The following is an 11,381-nucleotide window of genomic DNA, read 5'->3' as shown; positions in this document are numbered from 1 at the left end:
AGTGGGGTCATGAGGTCTCCTCTGGCCTGCGACGTCCAGGACACGAGCGAGCATGCTCCTAGCCATCATGCCCTGCAGTGGGGCCTGCAGCCAGTGAAGGCCCGTCACCCCGGCGGGGCCCTGAGTGCCCGGCCTCTGCGCGGGCCTCCGGGTCCCCAGCAGACACCATCCTCTGCTCATCTGGTCTCTGCTTACTGGGTCTCTGACTACAATGCCCTTGCCATGATCCTTGATTCTTTATCTTTTCTTTTTTATCTGCCAGTCCTGGGGTTTGAACTCGGGGCCTGGGCGCTGTCCCTGAGCTGCTTTTGCTCAAGGCTAGCGCTCTACCACTTGAGCCACAGCACCACTTCTGGCTTTTTGTTATGTGGTACTGAGGAATGGAACCCAGGGCTTCATGCATGCGAAGTGAGCACTCGACCACCGAGCACCTTCCCAGCCCCATCCTTGATTCTGGACAGCGATTCGGACATCCGCCTAGCCCAGGATGTTTTCCTTGAACTCTTCCTGTCTGGACCCCTGTGCCACAGGGTCTTCTCGCGTGGCTGGGAGGCCCTGGTCTTGTGGAGGCTGGAGAGGGTGGGGGGCTCTGGATCTGGACCTCAGGTCCCTGACAGGTGAGCCCTTGCTCTGTGCCCACCCCGCCATGCAGAATGGACAGCTGGGACAGACTGGAGCCACCCTGTCTTCCACTGGTTCTGGCTGATCCCAAGCCACACAGGCAAGTTCAGCAGCTCCCCCTCCCCCGCCAGCTGCCCCGCCCTAGGCCAAGACAGAGCCTGTGCCCCAGGTCACAGCCGCAGGACTGTGTGTCTGAAATCACGTCCTCCTGAGTGCACACATGCGTGCTGTTGGACACCCCTGCATACCACACACATTCCAGGTGCTGGGGCCACACAGTGACCAGAGCGAGAATCCTGTCTGTGCAGCTCGGCTCCCTGCACTCAACAGGAGAGCTCAGAGCCTAGAGCCTGCAGTCTAGAACCCAGAAGCCAGGACTGAAAGTCTTGTGCCCAGAACTTAGGAAACAATGTGGACCCTTGAACCTAGATCTTGGATTGAAGCTTGAAGCTCAGAATCCAGAACTTAACCAAGAACCCCAAGATGGGGCTTGGAACTCCGCCTAGCACCGAGAGCCAGGAACCCAGGGTCCTAAACGTGGGCCCTGAATTTACAACCCAGAGCCTGGGATTCAGAACTCAAAGCTTAGCACAGAGGACACAGAACCCATCATCTAGAATCCAACACTAGAACCTACAACTTGCCTGCAACCCAAAGCCAGAATTCAGAGCCCAGCTCAGGCTGACCACATGGAGTCCTGGGTTCTCAGTGATGCCGCTGGCTTCCCCCTCCCTCCCTCCCTCCTCTCCCTCCCCCTCCCTCCCTCCTCCCTCCCTCCTCCCTCCCTCCTCCCTTCCTCCCTCCCTCCCTCCCTCCCTTCCCTCCCTCCCTTCCCTCCCCCTCCCTCCCTCCTCCCTCCCTCCCTCCCTCCCCCTCCTTTCTTTCTCCCCTCTACTCAGTGCCACTCCTGCCTTCCTTCTTCCCTCCCTCCCTCCTCCCCCTCCCTCCTCCCCCTTCCTCCTCCTCCCCCTCCCTCCTCCCCGTCCTCCCCCTCTCTCCTCCCCCTCTCTCCTCCCCCTCCCTCTCCCTCCCCCTCCCTCCTCCTCCCCCTCCCTCCTCCCCATCCTCCCCCTCCCTCTCCCTCCCCCTCCCTCCTCCCTCCCTCCTCTCTCCCTCCCTCCTCCCTCCCTCTCCCGCTCCTCCTCCCTCCTCTCTCCCTCCTCTCTCCCTCCCCCTCCTCCCCCTCCCTCCTCCCCTCCTTCCCCCTCCCTCCAGGTTCTCTGTGATGCTCCTGGCTTCCTCCTCCCTCCTCCCCCTCCCTCCTCCCCCTCCCTCCCTCCCTCCTCCCCCTCCCTCCTCCCCTCCTTCCCCCTCCCTCCAAGTTCTCTGTGATGCTCCTGGCTTCCTCCTCCCTCCTCCCCCTCCCTCCTCCCCCTCCCTCCCTCCCTCCTCCCCCTCCCTCCTCCCCTCCTTCCCCCTCCCTCCAGGTTCTCTGTGATGCCCCTGGCTTCCTCCTCCCTCCCCTCTGACCCCATTTTTGGAGCAGCCCCCAGTCAGGCACCGTGGTGGGCAGAGGAAGCTGGCCAGCAGGTGGGCCGTGCCGGCTACAAGGGCCCAGGCCTCTGCCACCGCCGGGGTCAGTACTTGCTCTGTGGCCACTGAATGGATTACTGGGCCCACGGATGCTCAGGACCTTGTGGGCGGACCTGGGCTGGGGGTAGAGCAGGCAGGGGTGTGGGCAGCAGTCCTACCATCCATCACGTCCCTTGGAGCAGGGAGCCCAGGCCCTGGGCCACACCTGGCTTCTGTTCCCTCATAAAACCACTGGCCCCGACCGTGACTCCCTGCTCAGCCATTGTGCCATAAACAATTTGGGTTTTGAGAACACAGAGCACCCGCGGGCCAGGCTGGCGGGGCCTCCTTCACAGGGTGAGGACTGTCACCAGGCGCCAGGCGCAGGGTGGGGCCGGCCTTTGTTCCAGCTGTTCGCGCCCTGGTGGGGCTGCTGTGGGCCTTCCTCCCCTGGCCGGGCTTCTCCCAGCCTTGGCATCTTTCTCCCATTTTCCATCACAAGAGAGCAGACCTTCACTCCTCATTCCCGGGAACCAACCCTGCCCAGCCTGTGACCGCCTCCAGAGGCTGCCACCCCGCGGGTGGGGAGCCGTGCCATTGGACCCCCAGCCGTCCACCCCGAGTGCTCACCCTGCAGGAAAGACCACCCGTGCCACCGCGGGCCCCAGCGAGCTCGCACTCCAAGGCAGTTCATTCACTCCCACCACCTCCTTTTTTGGGGGGGTCCAGTCGTGGGCCTGAGCTCTGGGCCTGGGCGCTGTCCCTCAGCCCCGCGGCTCAAGGCGAGCGCTCTACCACTGAGCCACCTTCCCAGCCACCTTCCTTTTTGTTTTTGTTAAAGGCCAAATGATTTCTAACTTTATTTCAAAAAACTAGAATAAATTCAAAAATTAAGAGAATTAGTAAAGAGTGTGTGTGTGCACATGTGTGCACGCTCATGTTTCCAACATACAACAAAACTGTTATTGTTGTGGCATTCAAACCCCATGCTGCTGCTAAGAATAGATCAATGGTCCCTCAGGTAGGAAACACTCCCTGGTATTTACAAGATGGGGGATGAAAGCTGGGGGGGAGGTGTTGGCCCAGGGGTGCTTGGTCTGTCTGATGGAGCACCCACTCAGAGACAATCAACTTCAGACAGACTGACGTTTTACAAAATGCCTGAATGGAAAATGGCTTCAGCAGACCCAGCGTGCTTTGGTGGATGGAAGATCTGGGCTCGTCTGCGAACTCCGCAGAGGGGAGCTGGAGGAGCCCGTGCTGGCTGCCTCCGGCAGCACGGTCCTCACCCCTGGCCACTCTGCCTAGAAGGGCAGCAACTCCCTACATACGCCGGAGGTTCAGACCAGACCTGGACGCTGCGTTTTGTAGTTCTGAGGATTGAACCCAAGGCCTGCGACGCTAGGAGCCGCTGGACCACGGAGCCACACCCAGCCCTAAAGATTTAATCTTGAGACCAACTCTGGCAACCTACCCAGCTGGGCCAGCTTCGTTTCTGCTCTGAAGAATGATTAGAACACTAGAAACAGATGCAACGTTTTTTTTTTTAGTTTTGGTTTTGTTTTTGTGCTGGTTCTGTGGCTTACACTCAGGTCTGGGCACTGTCCCTGGGCTTTTTGCTTAAGGCTAGGGCTCTATCATTTGAGCCACAGCTCCACTAACGGCTTGTTTGGTGGTTGATTGGAGATATGCCTCATGGACTTTTTTGTTTTGTTTTTTTGTCGCTGGGCCTGGGCGCTGTCCCTCAGCTCCTCAGCTCCAGGCCAGCGCTCCACCACCTGAGCCACAGCGCTGCTTCCGTTTTCTGAAGGGTAATGGGCGTTTCCTGCCCGGGCTGGCTTTGGGCTGCGATCCTCAGGTCTCAGCCTCCCGAAGCTGGATGACAGGCTGAGCCGCGGGAGCCCGGGCCTCCCTGGGCTTCGATCCTCAGCGCAGGGTGGAGGTCACCGGCGTGGCCCCCCGGCGCTGGCTCGGGCTGCTTTCGAAAGTGGCTCTGAGGGAACGCATTTTGGTCTTAAGACCTGAATGTGTGACTCTGCGCATTGCTCTTGTAAGATGTTCCAAGGACGTTAGGAAGGAAACTGACTTGTTGATGAAACTAAGCGTGAGTGTGCCATTGAAACGCTCCTGCGGGAGGCTGTGAGGGCGAGCAGGGCCGGCGGGACGCCGGGCGGGGGCGGCGGGGGCGCTGGGGCGCTGGGCGCCCGGCACGAGCCCACGAGCCCGTGGGCGCGCAGGGACCGCGCAGGGAGGCCGAGGCCGCGGGCGGCTGGGCTGCGGGGGCCGCGCACGCTCCCGGGCCCGCGCACGCTCCCGCCCCCCCCCCCGCGCACGCTCCCAGGCCCGCGCACGCTCCCGGGCCCGCGCACGCTCCCGCTCGCCCCCCCGCGCACGCTCCCGGCCCCGCGCACGCTCCCGGGCCCGCGCACGCTCCCGGGCCCGCGCACGCTCCCGCCCCCCCCCCGCGCACGCTCCCGGGCCCGCGCACGCTCCCGCCCCCCCCCGCGCACGCTCCCGGGCCCGCGCACGCTCCCACCCCCCCCCGCGCACGCTCCCGGCCCCCCCCGCGCACGCTCCCGGCCCCCCCCGCGCACGCTCCCGGCCCGCTCCCGGCCCCCCCCCCGCGCACGCTCCCGGGCCCCCCCCCCCGCGCACGCTCCCGGCCCCCCCCGCGCACGCTCCCGGGCCCCCCCCCCCGCGCACGCTCCCGGCCCCGCGCAGGCTCCCGGCCCCCCCGCGCACGCTCCCGGCCCCCCCCCGCGCACGCTCCCGGCCCCGCGCAGGCTCCCGGCCCCCCCGCGCACGCTCCCGGCCCCGCGCACGCTCCCGGCCCCCCCCCGCGCACGCTCCCGGCCCCCCCCCGCGCACGCTCCCGGCCCCCCCCCGCGCACGCTCCCGGCCCCCCCCGCGCACGCTCCCGGCCCCCCCCCGCGCACGCTCCCGGCCCCCCCCCCCGCGCACGCTCCCGGCCCCGCGCACGCTCCCAGGCCCGCGCACGCTCCCGGCCCCCCCCCCCCCGCGCACGCTCCCGGGCCCCCCCCGCGCACGCTCCCGGGGCCGCGCACGCTCCCGGCCCCCCCCCCCCCCCCCCCGCGCAGCTCCCGGGGCCGCGCACACCTGGCAGCTTGGCGTGCGCTGGGGTGGACACCGGTCCCGCCGCCCCCCAAACAGTTCCCGCCCGGCCGTCTCGTACCAGATCTGGAGCTCAGTCTTGGAGACCGCGACCCGCAACGGCGAAGCTGGGCTGGGGCTGGGCCCGGCACCCTGCGGACCCTCCCCGGCCTGGCTGAGGCTGGGCCCGGGGACCCTGCGGACCCTCCCCGCCCTGGCTGGGGCTGGGCCCGGGGACCCTCCCCGCCCTGGCTGGGGCTGGGCCCGGGGACCCTCCCCGCCCTGGCTGGGGCTGGGCCCGGGGACCCTCCCCGCCCTGGCTGGGGCTGGGCCCGGGGACCCTCCCCGCCCTGGCTGGGGCTGGGCCCGGGGACCCTCCCCGCCCTGGCTGGGGCTGGGCCCGGGCCCGGCACCCTGCGGACCCTCCCCGCCCTGGCTGGGGCTGGGCCCGGCACCCTGCGGACCCTCCCCGCCCTGGCTGGGGCTGGGCCCGGGGACCCTGCGGACCCTCCCCGCCCTGGCTGGGGCTGGGCCCGGGGACCCTCCCCGCCCTGGCTGGGGCTGGGCCCGGGGACCCTCCCCGCCCTGGCTGGGGCTGGGCCCGGGCCCGGCACCCTGCGGACCCTCCCCGCCCTGGCTGGGGCTGGGCCCGGCACCCTGCGGACCCTCCCCGCCCTGGCTGGGGCTGGGCCCGGGGACCCTGCGGACCCTCCCCGCCCTGGCTGGGGCTGGGCCCGGGGACCCTGCGGACCCTCCCCGCCCTGGCTGGGCCCGGCACCCTGCAGACCCTCCCCGCCCTGGCTGGGCCCGGCACCCTGCGGACCCTCCCTGGCCTGGCTGGGGCTGGGCCCGGGGACCCTGCGGACCCTCCCTGGCCTGGCTGGGGCTGGGCCCGGGGACCCTGCGGACCCTCCCCGCCCTGGCTGGGGCTGGATCGGAGCCACCTGCGCGGGACCCGCTCTGCTCCGGAGCGGGCGGCAGCCAGGCCCGCACTGGGCGCTCAGGTGATTCCCTGTTGAGAAACGCACCCCGGACGTCACCCCCGACGTCACCCCCTCCCGACGTCATCCCCGATGTCACCCTCCCCCGATGTCACCCCATGTCACTCCCCCCCATGTCACCCCCCGACGTCACCCACCCCTCGATGTCACCCCCAACGTCACCCACCCCCGACGTCACCCACCCCACGACGTCACCCACGACGTCACCCCGACGTCACACCCCCGTCACCCCCGACGTCACACCCCGACGTCACCCACCCCGACGTCACCCACCCCGACGTCACAGCCTGACGTCACAGCCCGAGGTCACTCACCCCCGACGTCACCCTCACCCCCAACATCACCCACCCCCTCGATGTCACCCCTGATGTCACCTCCCGACGTCACCCCCAGTACCCACATCACCCTCCCATGACCGACGTCACCCCCAGTACCCACGTCACCCTCCCATGACCGACGTCACCCCAGTACCCACATCACCCTCCCATGACCGACGTCACCCCAGTACCCACGTCACCCCCAGTACGGTCCACACGTGCCCCCCCCACCGCTCATTCTCCTCCCAGTATCAACCCTGGCCCCAGGAGAGCCCAGCCCGTTCTGCCTCTCGCTGTCCTCACATCACTCTAGGAGGACATCACGGCCGCCAACAGACAGCTGGAGAAAACGAGATACGGAAAGGTGAATGGCCTCCCGAAGAATACATAGCCAGTGCAAGTGCGGGGGCCACACTCAGGTTGTTTGGCTTAGCAGGCTGAACCCTTCACCACCAGACTCTTGTCCCTCAGTCTTATCTGCCTACCTATCCACCCATCCATCTAGCCATCCATCCATCCACCATCCATTCACCATCCATCCATCCACCATCCATCTACCCATCCACTATCCATCCATCATCCCTCCATCCAGTCAGCCATTATCCATCAATCCATCCATTCACCATCTATCCATCCACCCATCCATCATTCATCCACCCATCCATTCACCATCCAACCATCCATTCACCATCTATCCATTATCCACCCATCTAGCCATCATCCATCCATCTATCTACCATTCTTCCATCTATCATCCATCTACCACCCTTCCACTACCCATCCATCCATCCACCATGCATCTACCCATCCACCATCCATCCACCTATCCATCCACTCATCTATGCACCATCTATCCACCCATCCACCACTTATTCATCCATCCACTATCCATCCAGTCACCCACCATCCATCCATCCATCCATCTATCCACCAATGCATGCATGCATGCATGCCTCCATCCATTCATCCACGCATCTATCCATCAATGATACACTCATCCATCCATCCACCCATCTATCGATCAATGCATCCACTCATCCATCCATGCATACACCTATCCATTCATCCATAAGTGCATCCATCCATTCATCTACCCATCTATGCATCAATGAATGCATGCACATCCATCCACCCATCCACCATTTATCCATCCATCCACTATCCATCCAGTCATCCACCATCCATCCATCCACCCATCCATCCATCAATGCATGCATGCATACATCCATCTATCCATCCATTCATCCACGCATCTATCCATCAATGATACACCCATCCATCCACCCATCCACCCATCTATCGATCAATGCATCCATCCATCCATCCATCCATGCATACACCTATCTATTCATCCAACAATGCATCCACCCATCTATGCATCAATGAATGCATGCACCCATCCATCTATCCACTCATCAATGCATCAATCCATCCATGCATCCATCCTTCCTTCCATCGATCCATCCTCTCATCCATGCATCCATCCTTCCATCTGCCCATCCACCCACCCATCCATGCATCCATCCTTCCATCTATCCATCCATCTGTCCATCCATCCACCCATCCATCCATGCATCCATCCACCCATCTATCCATCCACCCATCCATCTTTCCATCTATCCATCCATCCACCCATCTATCCATCCATGCATCCATCCTTCCATTCACTTACCCACCCACCCACCCATGCACCCATCCATCCATGCATCCATCCTTCCTTCCATCCATCCATCCACCCATCCATGCATCCATCCTTCCATCTGCCCATCCACCCACCCATCCATGCATCCATCCTTCCATTCACTTACTCACCCACCCACCCATGCACCCATCCATCCATGCATCCATCCTTCCATCTATCCATCCATCTGTCCATCCATCCACCCATCCATCCACCCATGCATCCATCCTTCCATTCACTTACCCACCCACCCACCCATGCACCCATCCATCCATGCATCCATCCTCATAGCTGTCTACCACTCTGCCCTGTCACTCACTGTCACTCTGTCCATCCAGTGGCACATCCATCCATCCCTGTCACCCATCCATCCTGGGAGTAATATGGTTAGAGAACCCCAGGCCCTGGGGGAATGGGGAGAAGGCCAAGAACTGTCCATCTGGCCAGGAAGGGTGGACTGGGGTGGGCTGCCCACTGCAGGTGGGGTTGTGTGGGACTGGAGAGAATTAGCAGAGTGCTTGCCAGGATCATCTAATTAGGAACACTGGCGATAAGCAGATAGGATCGGGAATGATTAGAATCCTTTTAAAAAGCCACTCCATTAATTACAGAGACAGAGAGGGGCTCTGGCCACTCAGAATACAAATCGGCTCTCTCCTGGGCCTCCAGCAGCTTGCCCTGGGGGAGAGCTTCATTGGCCTGCTGTGTGACCTTGGGGTGTGCTGTACCCTCTCTGGGCCTCCCAGCATATGAGGCCAGCCTCTGCCTGGAGATCAACTGGTCACCTGTGGCCTTCTCTCTTTCCAGATCACAGGAGGGGTTGGCTGGAGGGTGCAATATTGGAAGCCGGGCTCCCCAGAGAGGAAGTTGTTCTGCGGGGACGGGGCTTCACCGTCTACTGGGGCCAGAGGGCCAGAGAGGCTCAGTGAGGCCAAGTGACCTGGTAGCTAAGCAGCGGCAGCCGGGACAGGGTGCTCAGGCCTCTGCCTGTGTTCCCCACGGTCCTGCTGCCCCTGGGCCCCAGAGGTTCCAGGCCTTGCGGGACACAGGGGAGCCGGCCCTGCACGTTGGCCTCCAGTGCCGTCTGCGCCTTCCTTCGGGAGCCTTCACCCACCTGGCCTCCTTCACGGCCCCGGGTCTGCAGGGGGGCAGGGCCTTGCCAAGTCCTGCTGGTCGCCTCCACCCCGGCCCGTGCTGAGCCGGCGGCCGCGGTCTCAGTTCTGCCTCTAGGCCGTCTGGACCCGACCCGGCGGTGGCGGTGGTGGCGTGGCTGGGGTGGGCGCCTGGGCCGGCATGCGGGCGAGCCGCGGTGGGCGCCTGGGCCGGCATGCGGGCGAGCCGCGGTGAGCCCCGAGCGCCAGGCGGCGGCTGCTCCTGCCTTTCCTGGCCTGCCGCCGTCCCTGTGGCCGGAGGGGGTCTGCGGCGCGGACGCCTGTCTCCTCCAGCATGGGCACGGCTGCTGCCCCACAGACGGGCTGGGCCCACGCAAGGCTGCCCGGCGGGGGCGGGGACCGCGTGGCGGCTGGTGCTGTAGGCTCCCCAGACCTTTCCAGAATCTGCTGCTGTCCCTGCTGGCGCTCGGGGCTGGCCAGAACCTGTGAGGTGCCGGAAACTGGGGACTGCAGGGAGCTGGTGGGGGGACACCAGGGGTGGGGACAAGGTAAGTTGGGGGGGGAGAGGGAGGAAGAGGCAGAGGAAGGAGGGGCCACTTGGTGAGCGCTGGGCCGAGCACCCGCCCAACACTGCTGGCTTCCAAGTCACGGACGCCCACCGCCTGGAAGGCGTCCACGCCTGCTGTTCCCCCGCTTCCCTGCGGCTCTCCAGCTTCCTGAGCCCCCCAGACCCTCCAGCCCGTCACGGCCACCCCCTCTGGGGCAGAGCCCACGTCCAGCCCGGCAGGGTCCGGAGCTGGGGGTGGGGACCGCCCCGCCCGGAGCTGATGTCACAAAGGCCCTGGCCCCCCCAGGAGCTGGCCCCAGGCAGCGCCGCCACCCCCGCCCCGCTCCGGCAGAGGCCGCTCCCGCCCCGGGCGCCAGTGCTATGGCAAGCTGAACGCGCCAGGCCTGTCCACCCCAAGCCAGCAGACGCCAGCGGCCAGCTCCGCCCCGCCACCGCCGGCCCCGCCCGAGCGCCAGCTCCACCGCACCCTCCGCGCAGCATGGCCAACTACTACGAGGTGCTGGGCGTGCAGGCCAACGCCTCGGCCGAGGACATCAAGAAGGCGTACCGCAAGCTGGCCCTGCGCTGGCACCCGGACAAGAACCCCAACAACAAGGAGGAGGCCGAGAAGAAGTTCAAGCAGGTGTCCGAGGCCTACGAGGTGCTGTCGGACTCGAAGAAGCGCCTGGTGTACGACCGGGCGGGCTGCGAGGCCTGGCGGGCGGGCGGGGCGGGGCCGGCCTGCGGCTACACCTTCCGCAACCCCGAGGACATCTTCCGGGAGTTCTTCGGGGGCCTGGACCCCTTCTCCTTTGACTTCTGGGACGGCCCCTTCGGCAGCGAGCGGGGCCGGGGCCACGGCCTGCGCGGGGCCTTCACGGCCGGCTTCGGCGAGTTCCCGGCCTTCGTGGAGGCCTTCTCGGCCTTCGACTCGCTGGGCCGCGCCGGCGGGGGCGGCCGCTCCACCTTCTCGTCCACCTCCTTCGGGGGCTCGGGGGCCGGCAGCTCCGGCTTCAAGTCTGTGATGTCCTCCACGGAGATGGTCAACGGACACAAGATCACCACCAAGCGCATCGTGGAGAACGGGCAGGAGCGTGTGGAGGTGGAGGAGGACGGGCAGCTCACGTCCGTGACCGTCAACGGCAAGGAGCAGCTGAAGAGGGTGGACAGCAAGTGAGCCCAGGCTCAGCTCCGCCGGTCTCCGCCAGGTGGGCTGACCGCTAATAAATATGCTGAGTGAGTTCAGGGGAGCTGCGCGCCTCAGGTGTGGGGCCTCCGTCCTGCCCGGCATCGTTCCCAGAGAAGGGTGTGGCCAGCACCCCACAGCCGGGGCGGCCGGCCACGCCCCTGTGCCCCGGCCACGCCCCCTGTGCCCCGGCCACGCCCCCTGTGCCCCGGCCACGCCCCCTGTGCCCCGGCCACGCCCCTGTGCCCCGGCCACGCCCCCTGCGCCCCGGCCACGCCCCCTGTGCCCCGGCC

The 11,381-nt window shown here is 65.5% G+C and overlaps 1 protein-coding gene across 1 annotated transcript; it reads left to right on the top strand.

Moving 5' to 3' along the window:
* The first annotated feature begins 10,215 nt into the window (after nucleotides 1-10,215).
* On the top strand, nucleotides 10,216-11,152 carry LOC138824570 (dnaJ homolog subfamily B member 8-like). Its single transcript, XM_070018421.1, has one exon. It carries the CDS (start codon nucleotides 10,402-10,404, stop codon nucleotides 11,077-11,079), a length of 678 nt encoding a protein of 225 aa, XP_069874522.1. The 5' UTR covers nucleotides 10,216-10,401; the 3' UTR covers nucleotides 11,080-11,152.
* The last annotated feature ends 229 nt before the right edge of the window (nucleotides 11,153-11,381 follow it).

The sequence above is a fragment of the Dipodomys merriami genome, unplaced genomic scaffold (genome assembly GCF_024711535.1).
Source record: "Dipodomys merriami isolate MVZ:Mamm:240054 unplaced genomic scaffold, mDipMer1.0.p SCAF_13, whole genome shotgun sequence".
Classification (NCBI taxonomy): Eukaryota; Metazoa; Chordata; class Mammalia; order Rodentia; family Heteromyidae; genus Dipodomys; species Dipodomys merriami.
Note: the sequence above shows the minus strand (reverse complement) of the source record. Positions and strands in the feature narration are given on the sequence as shown.